This window comes from Chelonia mydas, chromosome 10 (genome assembly GCF_015237465.2).
Source record: "Chelonia mydas isolate rCheMyd1 chromosome 10, rCheMyd1.pri.v2, whole genome shotgun sequence".
Taxonomy (NCBI): Eukaryota; Metazoa; Chordata; order Testudines; family Cheloniidae; genus Chelonia; species Chelonia mydas.
The window spans coordinates 82519800-82544079 of record NC_051250.2 but is presented as its reverse complement, the minus strand read 5'-3'; the positions used below and the strand labels follow the sequence as shown (position 1 = coordinate 82544079).

Here is a 24280-nt window from a genome sequence, read left to right as displayed (position 1 = left end):
CAGTTTTCACAGCTCTGGAAGCTGCTGTCCTGGGAAAGACATTTCAGTGACCTCAAGTGTCAACCCCTGACCTGCCCCCTCTGCTGCTTCCCCGGGCCAGAGCTGACGACCAGGCCGGTGCCGCAGAACCGTAGCTGTATCAAAATGCCCAGGCTTCAGTGCCACCTCGGGAGTCGGGACGCTAACGTCTCACAGCGAGTGCAATCTGCCATGCGAGCAACTGAATGGGCTGCGGCCTTTGGAGCTCATGGCACAATATCCAGGTTCTGACTTATGTGCTGGCTGTTGGCGAGCTGATCCGCTCTGCTAAGCTAGCTGAGGTTTGTAGGCATGTCAATCAAACCAGGCCTCGCAGTGCAGGTCTGAGACAGGAGGGGAGCATTTGGTAAGCACCAGCTCCCACGCTGTCCAGCAGTGTGTGGTAGAGAAGGAAAGGGTTTTGTTTTGTGCACGTGTTTAAGGTTAGTGTGCTCAACCTGTAGCTAAACCAGGGTGGCTGGTAAGCGTGAGGACCTCGTCTGGAATCCAGGAAGAAAAGAGAGATGCTAGCATTACACACCGGGCTGATCACTGCCCGCGCTGCAAGGCTGCATTCCCCCCAGATGGTGTATCTGGAGCACACCTTTGCTCCCTGCATGCAGCCTACACACTGCTGGTCCCTGAATGTCAGCAGGGGGAGGAGGCCTGGGGGGTGCACCACAGTGCTCTTTGCCCTTACGATGAATGTTTATTAACCTGCTGTTTGCCCATTGCTGGCTCATGTCCGCAACAGATGCAGCAGATGCGGGGCGCCCTGGTAACCAGCCCCATGCGAGGTTCCTCTCGAGCGTATTTCACACACAAGCTGCTGGGTAGCACAGGCCCTGAAAAGCCCGTCCTGGCGGGTGCTGGGTGTCACAGTCGGGTGGGGGAGGGGAAAACGGAACGTTCTAAACGAGGCTGTCAGGGCCCAGGGAGCAAAACCAATTTGCGTTGTCTGTGGCTTTACAGCACCACTCAGAATAGCAAATTTTTTCTTCCATCCAAGCTTGAATGCTGGCGGAGACTCTGTAGAAATTGAATTGATTAGCAGGGTGCTGGCACATCAAAGATAGCTGTCTGCACAGTAACTTAGCTGGTGGTGGGCAAACGCAGGAGCCTAAATCCCTGGACAAAACAAATCCCAGCCCATCTCACCCCTCTCTCCCCATTATATTGGCACAGCAACGGTGCCAGGCTTGTGTTAGTAGACAGCCAATCTGCAACCCTCGTTATTGTAACCCCCCCAACAATCGCTGTGAGATCAACTGGAACTCAGCAAGCCCACATCACCGGCCTTCTAGTATTATTGCCAAAACGACCAGCAACTCGACTGAGCAACCTTCGCTGTGTGACAGGCGAGGGGCTGGACTCAGATTTTTAGAACTGGACATTACAATGTCTGTAGCTGTCCATGAAAATGAACACTAAGCCCGGGAACCGCTTATCTGCACACACACTTACCGCAGCTGCCGATGCAATCACAGCACCGGCAACTAACTTATCTAGTTGAATGTTTGACATGCAGATTTGTTCAGAGCATTTCTAAATGTTGGGGCCTTGGTTTGGTGCCTTGGCCAATGCTCCAAACACCACTTACTCACCTCACTGTCGTCGCATCCTTTGGCCCTGCAAACCATTCAGAACATGTACTTTAGAGCTGCATGAGGCAGCGTTCCATTTCTCTTTGCAGTATGTTGAAACACACGCTGTATAGAAAATATACAGTGCGGGGCCCTTTCCCTTTGCCACAGCTCTGTTATTACCTGCCCGTCTCTCCTGGGATTCTGTCCTGGGCCTTTGCGCACCACTCATGTTCCTCCTCCTGTCCTGTGCACTGGGACGGCAGCTCAGGGCCTGCTCTTTATGGGTGTTGCACTTTTTTCATCTTTGCTGTTACATCTTGCACTTTTTCTCAGGTATATGGGTGGGACTTCAGACTGGAGGCCTGGGAACATACTGTGAGTAAAAATACATGAATGAGCTTCACACAGGGCGTGGATTAGAGCTGGGTTGGGTGAATGATTCCTTCCAAATAACATACTGGGAAAATGCATTACAGATCTAGAGTGGGCAGCAGCCATCTTTGTTCTGTTTTTATACAATGGGAGCCTGGCCCCTAGGTGCTTCTCCAAATAAAAATAACGTAAGTTTAGGCACAAGTATGAAATCCCAGGCCTTGGCCTTAGACTGCTATCATGAGCAAGCAGCGCAAGAGAGAGCTTTAAAAGTTGATTAAGGACAGAGAGAGAGAAGAAAACATTGCCATTAAAATATTTGGAAACAGAGAAAGAAATTAACATTTGTTCTGGAAAAAAATCCTTTTTATTATTGGTTACATAAAGGTTTCAGAGTAGCAGCCGTGTTAGTCTATATCCGCAAAAAGGAGGACTTGTGGCACCTTAGAGACTAACCAATTTATTTGAGCATAAGCTTTCGTGGGCTACAGCTCACTTAATCGAATGCATTCAGTGGAAAATACAGTGGGGAGATTTATATACACAGAGAACATGAAACAATGGGTGTTACCATACACACTGTAACAAGAGAGTGATCACTTAAGGTGAGCCATTACCAGCAGGAGAGCAGGGTAGTGGTGGTGGTGGGGGGGGAACCTTTTGCAGTGATAATCAAGGTGGGCCATTTCCAGCAGTTACATAAAGTTTGTAAGTTAGAGACGTCAGTAAAATGCCCTGGCAACTCACCCTGTTCCTTTGGGTGGAAAGAAAGATCAACTCAAACATTCTAGCTTGGGCCTGATTCTCCAGCTGTCAATTGGAAGCAGATCCACAGGAGGTCCTGGTGTTACAGCACTATAAGGCTGGAGTAAGGAAGAGCAGAGGCAGGCCCATTTCCTCAGCAGCTGGGATTAATTCTGGCTAATTCACGTAGAAGACAAGAGAGAGGATAGAAAACAAATCAAAGTTTCTTGGTGTGGTGAATTATTCTTTTCCCGGCCTGCTGCTGCTGGACACATGGGCTCATCTTTTGCTGGCATGTTTGACGTTCAGCCACCAGTTCTTTCACCCCAGCTGCGTGACACTCAGCCTGTCATGGTACAAAGCACTTGAGTAAATTGTGACTGCCAGGACTGGAAACAAAGAGACAAAGCTAAATGCTGGAGAGTGCCTAGGACAGGGTAAGACCATATGTTAGGGAATATTAGACTGGGGCAGGGGGATAACACAAGGTATCGCAGGCACTTGAAGCCTGCGTTGTCTTTGTGGTTAAGGTACGATGTCCTCTCTGGTTTCCCCAAGGGTGTCGCTGTAGCCTAGATGTGCTTGCCAAAGCCACTCCTCCAGACCCAAACACCAAAAGGTGCCCGTGGGGCACTAGACATGTCCACCAAGGGTGTGGTCACATGAAATGTCCAATCAAATCAGTTCCTCGGTGCCTGCAAATGTGAACAACCTTCTTATTGCCCAGACCATTCCTCGGTGTTACCATGGCAATTTGTGACCTCATTAAAGTCCTTGGAGGCCTTCCAACATTTTCAGTCAAATTAACATAGTTTTCCCGATTCCCTTCGTGCCTGCTTATGGGAGCTAGGTCACACCCTGGGCCGGGGGCCAGGGGTTCCCTGTCCACCTCCTCAGCTTAGCCATGTTTTCAAGCAGCAGGTGCATTAGTTCAGGGCCTGGTCCAAAAGCCCGTTGAAGTCAACGGGAGCCTTTCCACAGCTTCCAGTGGACTCCGATCAGGGCCTTGCAGTGTTTACACCTGTGCGGATGGGGAAACTGTCACAAAAGCATGATGTCAGATATAACTCTACAGAAGTGAATAACTGTCCTCTGTGCTGCTCCCCGCCAGGCTTGCAGACTGGCTGGCAGCCGATATAAAGTGCACGGCATTTGTGGACATACGGGGCCTCACCGTCTTTCAAAGGCCTCAGGCCAACACCTGACTTTGCACAGGTGCAGTGCTGGGAAGGCCCCTCTTCCATCCCCCTTGCCCCCGATCAGCTGCCACTCCACTCAGGGAACTGAAATTTCTGCCTGGCGTAGGTTTTACTATAGTGCCCCTCACCATGGTATCTAGGGAAGCTGGGCAGAGTTTGGTGCCATAGCCCCCGTGTAGGGGAGTAGCATGATACCCATTGGCAGAGCCCTGTCCTTCCTGCCGGCCAGAAAGGGAAGGGATAACACCCTGCAGCTTCCCCTTCCCCTTCCCCTGCACACAGCTCTCGCCTGGCTGCTTCTGTGATTTCCTTCCACTCCGCAAGTACACAAGGGCCAAAAGGAAGGAATTGCAGGAAACTAAATTAGCCCAATGGAAATAAGCAGAGGGGTCTCCCTTTCTCCCCCTCCTCCACCCGTTCCTGTGCTCAACTGGTAATAAACCATTGGGGTGGCCTGGAATATCACCTGGGGGCTGTGATGGGAAGCAAAGGAGCAAAGACAACAGGGAATGGGGTTGGAGGTTTTTGGATCAAGAATGCTTTGGCGTTCAGAGGGTTGGTCTCACATTACCCCAGCCTGGGAGGATCCAGGATTAGGAGATTCCTATTCAAGCTGAGAGCTCAGGGTGGGAAACTGTTTACATTACTCCAGCCAGGCCACAAAGCCCCTTACAGTGTAGCCACAGGCGGTGGTTAGTGGTTAACAGATTACTGGGCCATTAATCAGTGAGACTCCCTACATTGCGGGAGAGCTTCCCGAGCCCGTGCACGTCTCTGCTCTCGGGGGAGGGCTGCACGGAGGGGCGATGGAAGAGGCCGGCCTCCTTCAAATCCAAGCCCAACTTCCCCAGCTCGCAAGGGACCGCCGGGCTCTGCAGCCGGCCTGCGCGCTCTCCTTGCCCCTGAAGGAGAAGCTGCGCATCTCGCTGCGGGGCTAGCGCCTGCCCGCTCCCGTCTCTGCTCCCGGGCGGGGAGACGCAGCCGTCCCTGTACTTTTCACGCGAGCGTGTAGGCGAGGAGAAGCTAAAAATACCGCCGGCTCCGCCGTGAAGGTGCCGCCGCCGCACGCCGCCGCCCGCCTCGGACGCGGCTGGCCGCACACTCGCGCTTCTCTCCGAGGGGCCGGGAAGGGCTCGCCCGGCGCGGGGCCGCTGGGGTCCGGCGCAGCCCGGCAGCGTGTCCCGCGGGGCCCGGCGCCAGGGGCGCTAATTGCGCGCCCGTGGCCAGGAGCCGGGGGCTCTGCGCGCGGCGCTGAAATTCGCGGTGCGCGTGGGACGCGCTGAGCCCGGGGCCGGGCGCGATGCAGCGGGGGCCGCCCCGGCGGGCTGCGGGCACCCGCCTGCCCTGACCACCCCCCCCCCCGCGCCCGGCACTGGCCGCGCCCGCCCTGCCATGGAGACGCGGCCGCCTGCGCGCCCGGCAGGTCCCCCCTGCCCGTAGCGGGCCGTGCGCGGCGCGGTCCATGCTGCCGCTCTGGGCTCGGCTCGGCTCGGCTCGCATCACATGACTCCCCCGCTGGCAGGATCCGGGGCTCCCGCATCCAGCCGCGCTGCCAGCCCAGCGGGGCCGCGTCGGGCTCGGGCTCCGTCCCCGCGCGCCGGCCGGGGCCGGGCGCCGGGCGCCGCTCGCCGGGGGCCGGCTGAGCACCATGCAGAAGGGGATGCGGCTGAACGACGGGCACGTCGCCTACCTGGGGCTGCTGGCGAAGCGGGACGGCAGCCGCCGCGGCTACCTGAGCAAGCGCAGCGGCGACAACACGAAATGGCAGAGCAAGTGGTTCGCGCTGCTGCAGAACATGCTCTTCTGCTTCGAGAGCGACTCCAGCTCGCGGCCCTCCGGCCTCTACCTGCTGGAGGGCAGCGCCTGCGACCGCGCGCCCTCCCCCAAGCCCGGGCTCTCGGCCAGGGACTCGCTGGAGAAGCAGGTCGGTGCCGCGCGGGCTGGGCGGGCGGCTCGGGGCCCCGCAGCCACCCCAGGGCGCGGGGCGGCGGGGGCTGCGGCTGGCCCGGGCCCGGCCCCGCACAGGGCGAGTGGGCAGGGACCGGGCACGGACCGCTCCTGGGCACCCCGGCAGCGCGCTAGGGAGCGCCCGGGGCGGGGATCGCAAGGGCCAGGCTGCCAGGGAGCCCTGGGATAGAGTGTGGAATACGGTGTGCGCGTGCAAAACAGTGCGTGCGTGTGCAATGCCGTGTGCAACGCAGGGCGCGCGTGCAATACGGCGTGCAATGACAGGCATGCAACATAGTGTGCGCGCGCCTGCACTGTAGCGTGTGTGTGCAAGATAGGGCGTGCAGCACAGTGTGTCTAGGTGTGCAATCTGGCGTGCGCGTGTGTGCAGTACAGGCGGTGTGCACGCACGGTCGGTAAAGCCCCGAGCGGGCACGGTGCTGCCGGGGATGCTGGCGCAGCCAGGTGAGCGCGCCAGGTAGCGCGGGAGCTGCAGTGGCGGGGGCCGGGCCAGGAGCGGGCTGTGCCCAGCGCCGGGTGTCCGTCGTGCCCGCAGAGCCGGCGGGTTTGCGGGCGCTGCGGTGCGAGCTCTGGCCCCCGGCTGGTCATTAGCAGGCTGGAGCGCGCTGCGAAATGCACCAAACGGCAGGCGGCTCTTGGAGGCGCTACGGAGCCGCAGTGGCTAGTTAATTAATTAGCGTTAAGCTGGGGACTATCAGGAGAACATTTCCCCTACATTATGGGTAATCAGCCGGATTTAATTAGGCGGGTCCTTGCAACGCAACGGCGCCCTCCGATGGGCGCCGAGGGGAAGCGGCTCTTCCGCAGCCCCCTCTGCCCCCAACGCAAAATCCGCGCCGGAGCCGCGTTTCCGCGGGGGGAGGCTGGGGATGCGCCCTGGGCGCAGCTGGCCCCTGTCCCTGCCCGGCCGCGGGGCCTCGCTGTGCAGCGCAGGGTGCTGCTGGGCTGGCACCAGACGAGTATCATCATGTGCGTTCCCTTGGTGCCTAGGGACAAACCAAGACTGGGCTCCCTTGTGCCGGGCGGGGCACAAACCCAGAGGTGCGATGGGCCCTGGTCCAGGACAGCTGGGGGGGCCAACAAGGGCATGGCAGCAAATATGTGATTTCCGGGGAGGGTGTTTCAAAAACCACTGACGGTGTTAGGAAAATACCTAGGAGCGTGGGGCTGGAGAAGCCCTGCGGGGCCAAGGAATCCGTGCCAGGAGCTGGTGCAGGAGCGGGCCTTCCCACTTATTTCCCAGCGCTGCCCTTTGCATTAGTTCAGGGCCTGGTCCAAAAGCCCGTTGAAGTCAACGGGAGCCTTTCCACGGCTTCCAGTGGACTCCGATCAGGCCCTTGCAGTGTTTACACCTGTGCAGATGGGGAAACTGTCACAAAAGCATGATGTCAGATATAACTCTACAAAAGTGAATAATTGTCCTCTGTGCGGCTCCCCGCCAGGCTTGCAGATTGGCTGGCAGCCGATATAAAGTGCATGGCATTTGTGGACATACGGGGCCTCACTGTTTTTCAAAGGCCTCAGCCCAACATTTGACTTTGCACAGGCTATGTTGTGCTCTGGCTGTGGGCACGCACGGCAGTGTTGACATCTGCCTTCCGGAGCTACGCACACAGGAAGATAAGTAGATGTCTCCATGCTGTCAGCTGCAGCCATAATTAATCTTGGGTGCCCAGCTGCAGGTGCAAATATGTGGTGCAGAATCACATCTGACACACCAGAGGCCCGCGGGAAGCCCCTGGAAGATTCAGGGCCATTATGTTTGTCACCAGAGCTTTGTCTCGGTACTACACGTCAGAAGACTCGCTACGTGTTTTTCCAACAAAAGGTCCTGTGCTAGGTTCCCGCCATCTTGGAGGCACTTAGGGTCGAGACTCTCACGTAAGATAACATTTCATCAAGCGTTACGTGTTTCCAGTGTGCCCATTAGGATATCATCTGCCTGAATTGTGGTATGTCTCCCATAAGGGAGACATTAATGCAAATTCTACAGCTACAGGAGCAAAAAAGTGTTTTCAAATCCGTGAATGCCAATCCACATCCCGAATTTGACAAATGTATCCCAAGCCAGCTCTGTTCTATGGTGTAGGCAGTAACTGCTTTATTATAATGGCATTCACCACTCAGATTATATCCTTTCAGTGACACTGCACAGGAAGGTCAACACCTGAGGTCGAGAACATACAATCGAGCATCTCAGAAGTGTCAATAAGGATTCATTTCTCGTCATTTGATGTCAAGTCTGTGCATTGACAAGAATCCCAATACATTGTGGGTCTAGTCCTGAAGTTCTTACATAATTCTTCCTCGGGCAGAACTCTCACTTACAGCAGTGAGAGCGGCTTGACTCAGAAGTGCAGGATTGGGTCCCCCAGGGGAAGATTTAAAAGGTGACATATTCTGGTGGTCAATCCGTGCCTAACTGTCTCCAGATGAAGATGGAATGCTCAGCACCCAGGAAATAGCAATGTTACATTAGTAAGTCTATGCTGTAGCCCTGGCACACCCTGGCAGATTTTGCTGAAGGAAACCTTTCCAGCGTGGGTTAGGGTACAAATGGAAATGCCCTCATTTGCAGTCACTGGGCCTTCTTTCAGTTTGCAAGGCTGAGCAAAAGGGAAAGTTTTATTCTCAAATATTTATAAAGGTAGGAGCCTGGCTTCCTTGTATCTAGCCTGCATGGAGTGTGATCAGCTCTCAAGGGGTTTTCACACTGCCGTACCAATTACAACAGCCCACCTCCCTTTAGAACGTAACTCTATAGATAGTCCTGCTCACATCGAGTTGCTCTTACACAGTGCTGGCTAGCTGCATTATCACTGTTTGTATTTGTTGTAAGGAGCTTCAGATCCGTTAAGCCCTAACATAAGAATGTCAAAATCTCTTCAGATTTCAAATTGCACCTAGAAAAATGATCCTAAAGATAAAAGGCAGATTGTTATCACATGCTGTAGTAAGCGCCTGCCGAACCTGTATCCAGCGTAAATACTTCGGAGTCAGTGAAACGACTTTGATTTACAGTGGTTTTGGATCTGGCCCATACTGTCATATAATTTGTTAGGGCAAACAATTATATAAAACTACTCAAGCAGTTGAAGGCCTACTGCTTTGTAAATGAATTAATCAGCGCTTTAGATGAGGTAAATGGCAGCATAGTTGTGTTCTGGATCTGCAATATGTTCTGTCAGAGGCAGTGGAAGAAGAAAATGGCTAGCAAGATTTGAGATTTGCAGCTCCTAAAAAGGAAGGTAGCTGAAGTCTGTAAAATGAATGCAATATTTCCTTAATACACCCCTTGAACAGAACCATATTCCAGGGACACAGGCCTTTCCTTTCCATTCTAATAATAGATCATTGAAACTAATTTGAAAGGAAAAGTGCTGAAGACTTTTCCAGCACTAGATATGGTTGTTTTTTATTTGTTGCCTATGGATACTTATCTATCTAGACAGCTATCATCAGAGCCGTGTGGAAGACGGAAGTTCTGTTTCACAAAGGATTTTGAGATTTCAGAACATGGCTCCATTCTGAATCATTGTGAAATTGTTTTGGGCCATTCAAAACATTTTTTGTTTTGATAAAATTATATCATTTGTGTTTTGACTTTTTGTATTATACCTTATAATAATATCGAATATAATACAACATAAATGACAAAAGGAAAAGCCATTTCAAAATGAAAATCAAAATGTTTCATTCCCAAAATGTTAAAATGTCCTGTGATTAATTTCCCCCCAATTTTTCCCTAAACAAGTTCCAGTGAAATTGATTTGATCTGTGTTTTGATTTCAGCTGAACCATGTATTCCAGCAGACTATGGTCCCATCAAAGTTTCTCTGCCCAGCTCTAGCTATCCCACTCATCCCCAGAGTCTCTGAGCACCTGGTCTGTTCTAAAGAGACTACTCAGAGGGATCTTTTCTCTCTCCATCCATGCCCCGTTCCTGAGTTACTGTGTGTTCTGAACTGATGATTGTTGTTGTGGGGAGCCGGTTTGGAAGAAGCCAGCCTGGTCTTTCAGTCTGATGGCAGTGAGTTGTGGTCATTCTCATCAGCTCCGGACTGAGCCAGCTGTCTGGAAAGCTCCATCTCCAGGGGCAGCCCTTTCATCCTAGGATTCAGCATTGTAGAATCAGTAGATTCAGTTCCTTCAAGTAATCTCACTTGATGTTATGCTCATGATTACTGAGTTCTATAGGAGAGACCACATGGGCTAAACAGATGGGGGTATTTAGGGTCGCTGTAGGGCTATTTATGGTTTATGGTCTGAGTTCATCAGTGTGCTAAAGGAGCAGTTGAAGGGATGAGTTCCTCTTTCAAGGCACTCTCTTGATTGTCTATGCATCACTGTGTGTGAGCAGGGCAACAGAAAGGAACCTGAGCCTTGTCCTTTGTGCAGCGCTGGCCTGTCTGCACTGGCCCTGGTCCGACACGGATTGCGGGCTGTGCACCTCTCAATAGCACAATTTGTTTGTAGCCAGCAGTTGTCTCCGCATCTGTTACCTGAGCGCGTGTGGCGTGGAGTCAAGGGGTGGTGCTGGGCCAAACCCTTGACTTGACATTCAGATCCAAGGTTTCATGGACGTGCACTGTCTAGCTGGAGCCATTTTCCCATCTGTGAGACCTGTGCCAGGCATGACGTGGATTGTTCCCCTGTCAGGATGGCCGTGGGAATTTGAGGAAGCTTTGCATTACGTACTGTAAACCTTGAGTTGAGTTGGTCAGTTGGTTGGAATCACATGGGATTTGTTCTGGTTCCCTGATTGGCTGAATCGACTGCATGTGGTTAGAAGGACTGCAGAAGCCATTTCCACCAGTGTCTCGGAGGAGAGGCTGTCTTCCTGCTCTCTGTAGCGCTTTCATTTCTGTCCCTTTCCTGCAACAAGCTGAAGCAAGAGTTGGGGGCCCCACAGAATTTCGCTCTGCACTGGCTGCAGGAGCTGGATAAGCCGTGTACAGCCATCCAGCCTGCACACGACACCTGCAGAGTTTGTGTGCCGCTTTGCAGCTGTCTGGCAGCAATGGCCCCTGCGATGGGGTGTACCAACCCCACCCCAGGCCAGAAGGGGTTAACGAGAACCTGTGGGCTCAATCAGTCCTGCCCTGCTACACCTGCAAGAGGTGTCAAGCCTGGAGGGAGGAGTTCAAGGGGCTGAACCCAGGTCAGGCGGGGCTGATCAGGAAGGAGAGCAGCCCTGACTCTCTCTCAGTGAGAGAAGCCTAGTGGGAGACAGGGAGCTGAGATGTCCTGCTGGCAGACACCTGGAGGAAGCCTGGCCTGCCACAGGAAGCCCAAGAGAGATGGGGAGGAAAGCTGGAGGGGGTGAGTCTGCCCCGGGTTCTCCACACTGGTGGAGGGGCCGGCAGGGACAGCCCTGCCAAGGGATTAGAGAGAACTGGCCTGCAGCAGACCCGGCTGGGGGGCAGGCCATGCTAAGAAGCTCTCCAGGGAAAGGTTTAGAGCAGTGGTTCTCAACCAGGGGTACGCAGGGGTCTTCCTGGGGTACATTAACTCAGCTAGATCTTTGCCTATTTTTACAACAGGCTACATAAAAAGCACTAGCGAAGTCAGTGCAAACTAACATACAGACAGTGACGTGTTTATACCTCTCTAGGTACTATACACTGACATGTAAGTACCATATTTCTATTCCGATTGATTTGTTTTATAGCTGTATGGTAAAAAGGAGAAAGTCAGCCGTTGTTCAGTAACAGTGTTGCTGGGACACTTCTGTATTTTTATGTCTGATTTTGTAAGCCAGTAGTTTTTAAGTGAGGTGAAAGTTGGGGTACGCAGGACAAATCAGCCTCCTGAAAGGGATACAGTGGTCTGGAAAGGTCGAGAGCCGCCGGCTTAGAGCACGTCTGATACGCTGCGTGCCCGGGAAGAGGCTGAGGCAAAGGTTGGAGACAGGGCAGGGTAGCAGGTGCTCTAGAGGAGCAGCAAGGGGGTAATAAGCTGGTGAGGCCTGACAACAAGGGGTCTCTGGACTGGAACCCAGGAGAGAGGGCGGGCCAGGGTCCCCCACCAGGCAGCGGGGAAGGTGGAACGGAACCCCCCTGACTGGGGTAAGGACTGTTGGAAACCCCCCCAGTCCTGGGATAAGGACTACCAAGTCCAGAGTCTGACCAAAGGCCCCTCGTGAGATGGATGGCGGGTTGTTGGTTGGACTATTGGCTTGCTCTGGAGGGGGTGAGACTGCATGTGACCCAGCTGGAGAGACCACTGCAGGTCAGAGCAGCTGTCAGCAGGGGCTACAAAAGGAGGGGAACCGGCTACCTCACGCCTAGCCAGGAGGGGTGTACTGGCTGGTGAGTCGGGCCCCTACCGTCCAACAGCCCTGAGCAATGTCCCCAGGCCCACCTGGCTCTGCAGTGAGACACAGGGAAGAAGCAAGACCAGCATTGATGAGACCCTTGGGCCTAGACTTACGGGGCGTGCGGGGCGGGGAGATGGTGCACTCTGCTCTCAGCTGTGCTGTTCGTAATTCTGTGTGGTGGCAGCCTCACCTCTGGCATGATCCCCAACTGCCGAGGGCCTGGCTTTGGTACTGTAGCGCTCCTTCGGGGCAGTTTTGGTATGCAGCGTCCATGGGACGGGGCACAGGTTAACACAGCAGGGGACAAACTCTGAACCTCTCAGCAGAGCCCCTGCGCAGAGGCAACTCAACAAGGCAGACCAGGGTCTGGCCATATAAGCTGGATGGGGTGCGCGCATGCTGCTGCTCTGTGGGAATGAGAGGAGGAAATGATACGTCTACATGCTGCTTTGGGAAAGAAAGTCAGGTGCTCGAAAATACCCTGATCCTGTTCATCTGCAATCCCTCTCTGAGAGGTCTGTGCTCCAGGGTTTTTTTTTAAAAGTCCTCCTGATAATACAAGTTCTGCTTATCCAGTCAAAGGGTAGCATAGGTGTGTGTGTGTATGAGACAAATTACAACTAGGCAACAGAACTGAAAGTTTGACGAAAGAACATCTAGTACTTGCAGTGACTGGTCCAATCCACAGAGTAAAAAAATTCTCCCCCAAATTTGTCACGTCAGTCCAAATAACGAGGAAATTTGAGGAAATCAGTCTTCTTGCTGGCTCTCTGTGCACAGGAAAAGAATCTAAAGTCTTATAATTTATTCTCTCAGTGGTAATCGTAACACAACTGAGAAAAACAATAACATATGAGGCAAAGTTACGTTTCAAGCCGAAAGCTAGATTTATTGCCATTTACAACCATCACCTTGAATCCAAAACCACGCTGCTGGCAGTGGGAAGTAGAGCAAATGAATGTGTTGTATTTATGAACTGTTCAGTGCAGGGTTTGCTAAATATCCTAATTTACCACAAGCAATCAGGGGCACATTTTTCGAAACACTGACATAAGAAAGGATTCAAATGTGCCTTGATCAATACAGTTCCCTATTGTACATCATCAGAAATGCAAATCACATTTTAATTAAAATAGTTTCTTGCACAGTTTCCCCGTCTGTCACATGCAGCTCCAAGTGTATCTGTTCATCGCACCATCAATATTAGACACTCAAATGCCCCTGAGCCCTCAATTAAGTGCAGATTTCACCAGATTCCTGATATTTTGCCAGCCAATATTATGGGCCAAATTCTCTGCAGGTGGAAATAGGCCCAGTTCTGCTGCAGTCAGTGGAGCTGCACCACTTAGAGCTGCCGGGAATTTGGCCTTGTGTTTCTGGCGTATGTGTAACCTCTGCCGTTAAACAGTTAAGATTTATTCGGTTTTTTTATTTTCTCTGTTGCTATTAACTTGGGATAAAAATCCATTCCATGGAATTCTGGCCCCATTAAAATCAATGGCAAAGCTCCTAGTGACTTCAGCAAGGCCTGAATTTCACCTCTTGTGTCTTTTTTACTTTTGATACTGGGAAATCTTAGAGCATGGACTTGGCCCTGCTCAGGCCCAGCTTGTTCCCTCCTGCCTGTCTCTGCCACACAGGAGGGTCAGATTCTGCTCTCCCAGCTTTGCGAAGCCCATTTGCCATTTCTCTGTTCACACGCACAACCATTGGCCTCTCATTCTGGCGCTGAGAGAGAGTTGTGGTCGGAGCACAGGCCTGGCATCAGGAACACAATGGTTACAATCTCAGTTCTGACACAGGGATGTCTAGGTGGGTTTTGTGATGTGTTCTCCCCGAGGTGCCATTTGGAACTGGGGTACCACTGAGCCCACCTGACCCACCAGCCTGGGCTCCCTGTGACAAGTTGCCAAGCTCTCCAAGCTTGCTTTTTCACCAGCATACACACAGGTAGGGACACACCCAGCTGCAGCTTCGCACAAGTGCTGAGATCAGCTCTGCACGGGAAGGCTTAGCTAAGGAACTGCCCAGTTACTCAAGTGCACCCCCCCCTTTGAAGGGTAAACCTTAAATTATACCGTCTTGCACTACACAGGGAACTGTACAGCGTAAGCTCGTGAAGTTCACCCCCTCCCTCCATGTGGAGGAAGATGTGCAACAGCTCTCTGCCCCCCGGCCCCCAGTTATGATTTCCAGACACTGGGTTTAGACCAAACAAAAAAAAGTTTATTAAGTACAAGAGGTAGATTTTAAGTGATTATAAGGGATAGCAAACGGATCAAAGCAGATTACCTTAGTAAATAAACAAAAACCGCAAACTGAGCTTGACATACTAGATAGGAGGATATGAATTAGCAAATTCTCACTCTGGGTGATAAACAGGCTGGCAGAGGCTTAAGGCTCAAGCTGCCTTGACTTTCCCAGGTTTTCATACACTGGCTAAAAATCCTTCTAGCCTGGGACCATCATTTCTCACAGTTCAGTCCTTGCCCCTCAGGTGTTTCCAGGTATGTTGTTGCAGGGAGAGTGAGGTCCCTCATGATGTCATTTTCCACTTGCTGGAAAGCTCTTTTGTTGTGACCTGGGTCAAACAGTTCCCATAATGTAGTGCTATCTTGGAGAGGTTTCTGTTGTACTCAGTTCCTGGGGTAACCCTTGTGCCTGTGTGCATTTCCTCCATGAGCCATTAACATTGTTTGGCCTTTTTACGGTTGTACCTGAAAGGCTGCTTATGGGTGTGTTCAACCTCACAACGTGTTTCAGTAACACATACATCGCCAAACTTCATACGACGATAGCGTGTACAATCCAACGAGATATTACTATCTAGCAGATCAAGATTTTTAGAATGATACCTCACAAGGCATACTTTGTACAAAACATATCCTATTGCATGACGGGGTGAATATTGGGGTGCCAGGGTGTCATAGGTTTGAACAAGTCTCTTAATCTTCCTGTTCCATGGCTACAACGAGGAAAACGGGACTTTTTCCAGAGCATCTCAGTGACAAGTGACATTAATAACTGTACAGAATTGCTTTGGCTAGTCACCAAGGTGCTTCTGAAAATGTTACCACCTATTCAAAACATTGTTTGAGTCTACATCCTTGGAGTTTCAAAACGATCCACGCCCCCTCCCAGGAGTGCAGGGAGCATTAATTAGTTATTTTGTACAGTTATTACTGTGCCAGCTCACACTGGAGTTTAGGGAAGATGGAATAAAGCTGCTAAAGTGACTATGTGACCAACCAACCAAGACTGCTCCTGGCTGCGTGGCCAGAACCCTCCTCCAAAAGATTAAGGCAAAGTTTTTCACAATTTCATGACGAATGCTAGGTTCCAAAATCCAGAGCTAGACCCCTAACTGAGTGGCCTGATTTTAAAAAAAATTGGGAATATGTGATTTGTTTGGATTTTGTGATTTTTTTTTTTAAACAAAATTATAATCAACATTTTTATCAAAATAATTTAAATCATTATCAAAATGTTTATTGAAATGTGTCATTTACTGAAGACTGGATTTTCAGTAAAACTTGGTTTCTGATAAACAAAATATGTTTTTGATTTTTAAAAAGTCATAAAAATAGCAAAAACTGAAAATTTTTGAATAAATCAACAAGTTTGGGGGGTTTGTTTTCAAAAATGAAAATTTGATGGAAAAAATCTTTTGTCCATTGCCTCTCCTGAGCCGGCAGCTGTTCCCATTGACTTTAGGCACCTGGCTTTGGGAACCTTGGCCTAAACCTCCATCACATGCTAGATATCCTGTAGACATTTAAAAGCTTTTAATTTAAAACTTTTTCTAGGCTCCCGCATCATTAGCCAAGACCACTGCAATAGGGGGAGCCTGTCAGAAACTCAGCTTCAGGCCAGTCAGTGTTAGAAACCTGAATTTATCCAGAGGAAATCGGAATTTTGAACGTATTAAGCTTTTCACCTACGAAGTCACAGACTTCCCTATTTGCTTTTGAGCCAGGACCGTCATGTCAGTCCTTCCATTTTTTTCAAACATTCTCATCTGATAGATCTCTAACGCCTGCTGTTAGAGACCCAAATTGCCCGAATAAGAACGATACCGTCCCTGACAAGCGCAGCCACGGCAACTCCAGGACACCCTCTGCTGTATTCACTCGGCGGCACATACCCGGCTTGCAGATTGCTTGTAAGAGGCTGAGATGCTACAGCAATCAGAATATTAATTATATAAATCTTTTACTGCACTATGAATGTCAAACATTGCCAGGCGTAGGGACATCATATAAGAGTAATAAGTTTCTTCCAGTGACTATTTTAATGAAGAATAAGGACCCTGCATATTAACACACTTCATTTTCAAACCCACAATAAGGTGAATTTCTATATTATTTGGGGCCTTCTCTTTCTGTCTAGCTCCCAGCAGTCGTTTGAGTGCAGTGTTACCTGCTCACCTGAGCTTGGATAGGTTTTCACGCTGACATTCACATTTACCACATAAAAAAGAGACGCAGGGGATCAGCTTTTCCATTCCATTGCTCCAGAGGCAACTAAGCACATCATCACTGCGTCTCCCAGGGAGCAAAAACCATTCACACAAGCACTCCTGTCATCTTCATTCCAGCCCTAACCTGCCGGTAGAAAGCACTGCCCAGACTCCCAGTGCAGTAGAAATCAGCACAATAATCAGAGCAAGGTAGGAGAATTCAAACGAAAGAACCCAGAACTGGGAATCAATGCCCCAGAGAGAGAGGGAGAAATTGATCAACATTAAAACAAAACTAAATATTGTGTTACTACAAAAAGCAAAGGAAACAATTAGGATGAAATTCACACCGGGTGAAATTCACTCTTGTGCAGCGGGGTTCACTCCAGGGTCGGGCAATAATTAAGTCCCAGCAGGCCTATGCACCCTCTATCACCCAAAGGCTGAAGCAGAACATAAGGGCTGCAAAGATCTGGTGCAAGCTCTCTGCAGAATGCCCTGGAGTGGGGACTGGAGCAGGGAGGGGCTTGGTAACAGGTCACCAATTTGAATTCAGCCCCAGGTCAGTACCGACCACAAGTTGCTACCATCTGCTGTTGTATAATGAGCCCGTTCCCAGTAGACATACGTCCAGACGACAGACAAAACCACGTTGCAACTGGCACTCTTGCTGGCTATGCTCCGAGGGAGCCTCGGACAGAATAGGCTGTGGAAGTGGCTACACATCCTGTAGGAAATTAGTAGCTGCTAAAAATCAAAATGAAAATTGAATGGGAACAGAGTGCGGGTCCAAAAAGGTGATTCTGCACCTTGCAGAGCAGACCCCTCTGGCTCGGCGTTTTCTCCACTCACAGGAGCGTGCTCGTACTCGTCATTTATGTGCACATGCACAAGGAATATTACTTTATGGCCTAAAGCTGAGGACAAACATTTTGGCCTTGGGATTGTCTGTTCTTTTCTGTAGGCAAATGAAGGGTGTGGGTCATTCATCCCCTTCTGTCTGCGTGACAGGCCCTGCCTTCTGCAATACAAGTGAGATTTCGGTCAACGAAGTTAAAAGCCTTATTGCTAGCTGTTGATTTTTAGGCTCATCCACCCAAACAGGAGAATGGCGCCGTCTCGCCCTTGATGTCAGCTACGATCACCGTCAGCTGCTCGAACACACCTACCCGCCATGACAACTGGAAGGCACACTGGGTCTCGGGTTAGGCACTCTCGCCAGTTCCAGAGGGCACTCACAAATAAGTGAACGTTGGGAGGCTCGGATAGTGCATAAAAGGCCCTAGGTAATGACACGACAAAACCACTTCACGTACTCAAGGAAAGGGATCACTGCTTGTGACTCGGCGTGGTTTCTAGTGGCCATCTTCCGTCAGCGTTGAGGTCTGCTGCAGGTCCGATGACTGAATTTCTGTAGAATTTCCTAGCCATCATACCCAGGGTTGAGCTGGAGGAAGGCGGTGGCCAGGGGAGAAAAGCAGTGATTTTCTACCAAGCCCCACCCATGGAGCGGCCAAAGTCTCCTGTATTCTGTTGGGCTCCACTTCCTGCTCTCTCTCCCCGAAATGTCCCAGCAGTGTGGAACGGGAGGGTAAATGACGGGGAGCCCTCAGGATGGGTGACTGGTCACCCCACCACACCTGAGCCCTCTCGAGGTCTGCTCCATCCCCCCCGTAAGCCGTGGTGGCAGCACCTTGGAGTGAAAGGCATCGCAAGGGATCCACATGGTCATTTGATTCTCACTCGTCCTTGGCCTCCAGCACCAGTGCAGCTCCTTGGCAGCCCAGACAGGCCAGGCTGATGGCCGTCGGCACCACCGGGATTACTCGGGTCACTTTGGCACAACCTGATCTAGAACCTTCCAAAGGGTCTTCTCATCTGAGCAGTCCGCAGGCACCCAAGCTGTCTCCGCTCCTCACAGCCCCGTCCAGCCTCGGTCACCCGCCAGGAGCTCTCACAAAGGACGGTCGTACTGGGTTTACCTGCGGATTGCACACCCAGACGCTACGGTAGCAGCCAGGTAAGTACCACGGAGAAACGAAGGAGCGAGAGTCCGAGTAGGAGCAGTGGACCGGGGACCCTGGGGTGAAATTCACCCCATGCAGAAGCCAGCACAAATTTGTGCACCACTTCAGGCCTCGCTAAGTTCCATTCTGAGGGCTTCCGCGGTGCACAGGCCCTGTGCTGGTCCTCTGCGGGGCAGGGCCGGATTAACCGATTAACCCTCCCCAGAGCGAGGGGCCAGCCAGGGGTATTGGGCATGGCATGGCAGGGGTGGCCCTGCTCTGCCCAGCGCGAGGGCACTATTTACAAACCGGCAGTTGCCAGATGCACAGTGTCCTGCCCGGCCCTGTGCTGCCAGCATGCCCCTTCCCCTCAGGGGCGGGCCCATGCCGCGCCACACAGCCTCCCTGCCCAACACCCCCCCGACTCCCTACGTCCAGAGCCCCCCCGAACCCAATGTGCCCAGCGCCCCCCCCAGATCCGCACACACAAATGCACAGTGCCCTGCACAACACCTCAACTGCCTAGCACCCCCCACAGAACCCCTAGTGCCCCAACACACACACATCGTCCCTGCCCCTTCACAGCCCAGCACCCCCCCAGACTCCCCACAGACCCACTCCCCCACGCCCTGCCTCCCGGCCGCACGCACCGGCCCTGCTGGGAGGCGACTGTGTCTGCCAGGCAGAGCTGGCAGCGCAGCCAGGGCTGGTCCCCTGGGCCCCTCGGGAGTGGCGCGATCAGCTGGGCCAGGGCCTGCCCCCGCCAGGCTCCCTCAGGACCCACTTGCCTGGAGGGTCCCAGCCAAGCCCCCCCACAGCTACCTTCCCCCGCACCTGGCTGAGACTGGCCAGGCTTCTGCACCAGTCCCAGGCGGCTCGGCTCCGGGGAGCCAGGTGGGGCCCCACAGGTGGTGGAAGCAGAGCCTGCCCGGAGCTGGAGGTGCCCTGGGGTCCGGCCCGGGGGCTGAGAGGAGCAGGGGATGGGGCCAGGAGCCATTGTAAACCCGGCACTGGCAGGGGGTGAAATGGGACAACTTGCCCGAGCCAGAGCGGCTACCAGATGGGCTCTAGATATGAGGGGAAAACCGTCTCCTGAGGTCGGTCAGTGGAAGCCTGTCGGCAGGACCTGGACAGAAAACACCTGAATGTGCTAAATGGGAAGGTGTTGCAGGATCCTGCTAAAGAGAACGGGGGAAGGGAATGACTAGACGCTGTCAGCCGAACACGCTGTACAGCCAGACGGCTGTAACGGGGACGGGAGAAGGGTGCTGGGTGAAACTGCTGAAGTAACAGAATATAAATCAGACTGTACACCTCGACCCCGATATAACGCGGTCCTCGGGAGCCAAAAAATCTTACCGCTTTATAGGTGAAACTGCGCTATATCGAACACCGGAGGGCGCAGTCCCGCCCCCCCAGAGCGCTGCTTTACCGCGTTATATCCGAATTCGTGTTTCATAGATTCATAGATATTTAGGTCAGAAGGGACCATTATGATCATCTAGTCTGACCTCCTGCACAGCGCAGGCCACAGAATTTCACCCACCACTCCCACAAAAAAACCTCACACCTATATCTGTGCTATTGAAGTCCTCAAATTGTAGTTTAAAGACCTCAAGGAGCAGAGAATCCTCCAGCAAGTGATCCGTGCCCCATGCTACAGAGGAAGGCGAAAAACCTCCAGGGCCTTCCAATCTGCCCTGGAGGAAAATTCCTTCCCGACCCCAAATATGGCGATCAGCTAAACCCTGAGCATATGGGCAAGATTCATCAGCCAGATACTACAGAAAATTCTTTCCCGGGTAACTTGGATCTTACCCCATCTAAAACCCATCACAGGCCATTGGGCCTATTTACCATGAATATTTAATTACCAAAGCCATGTTATCCCATCATACCATCTCCTCCATAAACTTATCGAGTTTAATCTTAAAGCAAGATAGATCTTTTGCCCCCACTACTTCCCTCGGAAGGCTATTCCAAAACTTCACTCCTCTGATGGTTAGAAACCTTCGTCTAATTTCTAATCTAAATTTCCTAGTGGCCAGTTTATATCCATTTGTTCTTGTGTCCACATTGGTACTGAGTTTAAATAATTCCTCTCCCTCTCTGGTATTTATCCCTCTGATATATTTATAGAGAGCAATCATATCTCCCCTCAACCTTCTTTTAGTTAGGCTAAACAAGCCAAGCTCCCTGAGTCTCCTTTCATAAGACAAGTTTTCCATTCCTCGGATCATCCTAGTAGCCCTTCTCTGTACCTGTTCCAGTTTGAATTCATCCTTCTTAAACATGGGAGACCAGAACTGCACACAGTACTCCAGGTGAGGTCTCACCAGTGCCTTATATAACGGTACTAAGACCTCCTTATCCCTACTGGAAATACCTCTCCTGATGCATCCCAAGACGACATTAGCTTTTTTCACAGCCATATCACATTGGCAGCTCATAGTCATCCTATGATCAACCAATACTCCAAGGTCCTTTTCCTCCTCCGTTACTTCTAGTTGATGCGTCCCTAGCTTATAACTAAAATTCTTGTTATTAATCCCTAAATGCATGACCTTACACTTCTCACTATTAAATTTCATCCTATTCCTATTACTCCAGTTTACAAGGTCATCCAGATCCTCCTGTAGGGTATCCCTATCCTTCTCTAAATTAGCAATACCTCCCAGCTTTGTATCATCTGCAAACTTTATTAGCACACTCCCACTTTTTGTGCCCAGGTCAGTAATAAAAAGATTAAATAAGATTGGTCCCAAAACCGATCCCTGAGGAACTCCACTGGTAACCTCCCTCCAACTTGACAGTTCACCTTTCAGTAGGACCCGTTGTAGTCTCCCCTTTAACCAATTCCCTATCCACCTTTCAATTTTCCTATTGATGCCCATCTTATCCAATTTAACTAATAATTCCCCATGTGGCACCGTATCAAACGCCTTACTAAAATCTAAGTAAATTAGATCCACTGCGTTTCCTTTATCTAAAAAATCTGTTACTTTCTCAAAGAAGGAGATCAGGTTGGTTTGGCACGATCTACCTTTTGTAAAACCATGTTGTATTTTGTCCCATTTACCATTGACTTCAATGTCCTTAACTACCTTCTCCTTCAAAATTTTTTCCAAGACCTTGCATACTACAGATGTCAAACTAACAGGCCTATAATTACTTGGATCACTTTTTTTCCCTTTCTTAAAAATAGGAACTATGTTAGCAATTCTCCAATCATACGGTACAACCCCTGAGTTTACAGATTCATTAAAAATTCTTGCTAATGGGCTTGCAATTTCTTGTGCCAATTCCTTTAATATTCTTGGATGAAGATTATCTGGGCCCCCCGATTTAGTCCCATTAAGCTGTTTGAGTTTCGCTTCTACCTCAGATATGGTGATGTCTACCTCCATATCCTCATTCCCATTTATCATGCTACCATTATCCCTAAGATCCTCTTTAGTCTTATTAAAGACTGAGGCAAAGTATTTGTTTAGATATTGGGCCATGCCTAGATTATCCTTGACCTCCACTCCATCCTCAGTTTTTAGCGGTCCCACTTCCTCTTTCTTTGTTTTCTTCCTATTTATATGACTATAGAACCTTTTACTATTGGTTTTAATTCCCTTTGCAAGGTCCAACTCTACTTGACTTTTAGTGTTATATTGGGGTAGAGGTGTGTTTAGATGTGAAGTTCTTTTTAGACCTCGCCTGGAATACTTAACCATCGCTGCAGGGCAGATTGTCCTCGAGGAAGTGCAATGTGGAGGATCAGGAAGGTTTGGGTCTCAGAGAACTGGAACAAAAACCAGCTTAAATAACATTGTGGTTAGTTTAAAATACAAGTGCCATTAAAAGCCAGAGGTGAAGGTTGCCTCCACACTTCACTCATGCTGCTGTGCCTGTTTCACACCTGGGCTGGACTGAAAGAGCCCAAATGTCACAACCCTTGGGCACTGAAACACTTTCAAATGGTTATTTTTACAGTATAAATACCTAGTGGAGAGGCCACGAGGCTGGAACAGAGACCGTGTCTGAATCCAGTCCCCACCCTGTTCGCAGACATTGAGCCCCATGTTCAGATCCGTATTATCAAGCTTTAGGCTGGGATTTTCAAAGCAGCCTAAGGGGGTTAGGCACTCTGTTCAGTGGGAGTTAGGCACGGCAGCTAACTCTCGTGGGTAGGCCGTGAGAATCCCAGCTCAAGACACAAGTCTGTAGTGCGTGTGTTGCAGTGCTTACCGGAGTGGGATCGCTGCAGCCAGCTCCAGTCTGCCCCACAAACAGCCAGCTCCAGTCTGTCCCAATCTGCCCAGGATCGGACTGTTCCACTGCACAAGGAACACGGCGTGGGGAGCCATGCGGGGTGCCAGAGAGCCCAGCTCCCCACACAGGTAGGTCTGCCATCAAGGCAGGGCTGGTGGACCCCCCACTATCCTAATCCACTAGCCATTGCCCCACGGGGATGGGATGCAGGTCAAGGGGCAGGGAGTACTGCAGCCTCAGGGGAATATGTCTGCCCAGTGGTCCGGTCCCTTACCAGGAGCCACCCTGTACCTGGCTACCCAGTCAGAACAGGTGCAGAGGGTTTACCCATGAAGCAGTCGGTCTATGTATGTAACATGTACATTATAAAATCATAGAAGATCAGGGTTGGAAGGGACCTCAGGAGATCATCTACTCCAACCCCCTGCTCAAAGCAGGACCAATCCCCAATTAAATCATCCCAGCCAGGGCTTTGTCAAGCCTGACCTTAAAAACCTCTAAGGAAGGAGATTCCACCACCTCCCTAGGTGTCAGGTGCTTCTTCCCTTGGCTGTGAGAGGAGGGTGATGATACCGACCTCCTTCACAGAGCGCGTGGTGATGTGCTGATGAACAGTGCTAGGGCTTGGCATTGTTACTGGCTGTTGATAGCATGGCCTGATTCTGCAGTGCGCTGGATCTGGTGCAGTTCTGTACCAGTCAGTGAATAGCTACGTAGAAAGGCTTTAAAGTATCGTGGATCATAAGGGCTCCAGTGTGCTGGGTTCCTAATACCCCGGGAGGGACATCAGATGCATTAGGATGAAATTCCTGTGGAAATAGTTCCTGCCCATTGATGGCTCGACCAGTCTCCTTCATTAATCCAGAGTCATTTGTGAATGACGGGGAAGTGGAAATAGCTTCTAGGCAGATGCTTTGCTAGTGTCTGCACTTGTCTCAGTAAAAACAGCCAAACGAGGGGTTGGGGCTGGTCGGAAATCAGCAAAGGCAACAAATGAAACTCCCGGAGTTGAGAACGCTCTTGTGCAGCTTCAGTTTTTATAGCTCAGCTGCGAACCCCAGTGTGACGGGGTGTGTGTGTGTCTGGCTGTACCCCTGAGAGACTCCAGCCCCTGGGCTGGGCTGAGGGGAGAGTCCCAGGCTTTAGAGACTGCTCCAGCTGCAAGGCCCGGAGAGAGGTGCTTACAGCTCTGGCCTGTTCAGATATGTCTGCACTGCCGCTGGGGCAAGCCTCCCAGGCCGGGTAGACAGGCTTGTTCGTGGGGAGCAGTGCAGCGTGCTAACAGTAGCTGTGTGGACGTGGCGGCTCCGGTGGAGACCTGGGCCAACCGCCTGAGCTCAGACCCAGGG

General features: G+C 51.3%; 1 protein-coding gene and 1 long non-coding RNA gene across 4 annotated transcripts in view; one reads left to right on the top strand and one right to left on the bottom strand.

Annotated features, from left to right (window-relative positions):
- Nucleotides 1-1885: 1885 nt before the first annotated feature.
- LOC119567220 lies at nucleotides 1886-5741 on the bottom strand. The gene is made up of 3 exons (XR_005227130.2): nucleotides 5610-5741; nucleotides 2724-3066; nucleotides 1886-1977 (listed from the first exon to the last, which is right to left on the bottom strand). It is a non-coding gene; the product is annotated as an uncharacterized LOC119567220 (long non-coding RNA).
- The window catches only part of RASGRF1 (Ras protein specific guanine nucleotide releasing factor 1), a 100145-nt gene continuing 80828 nt past the window's right edge, over nucleotides 4964-24280 (top strand). The window contains exon 1 of one of the 3 annotated variants that reach the window (XM_043524707.1): nucleotides 4964-5843. In XM_043524707.1, the coding sequence (XP_043380642.1) occupies nucleotides 5568-5843 (276 nt within the window). In that variant the 5' untranslated portion in view covers nucleotides 4964-5567. Of the gene's footprint in view, nucleotides 5844-11073; nucleotides 11210-24280 lie in introns of those variants that run through there. The other 2 variants (XM_037911190.2, XM_043524708.1) reach the window with 2 other exon arrangements.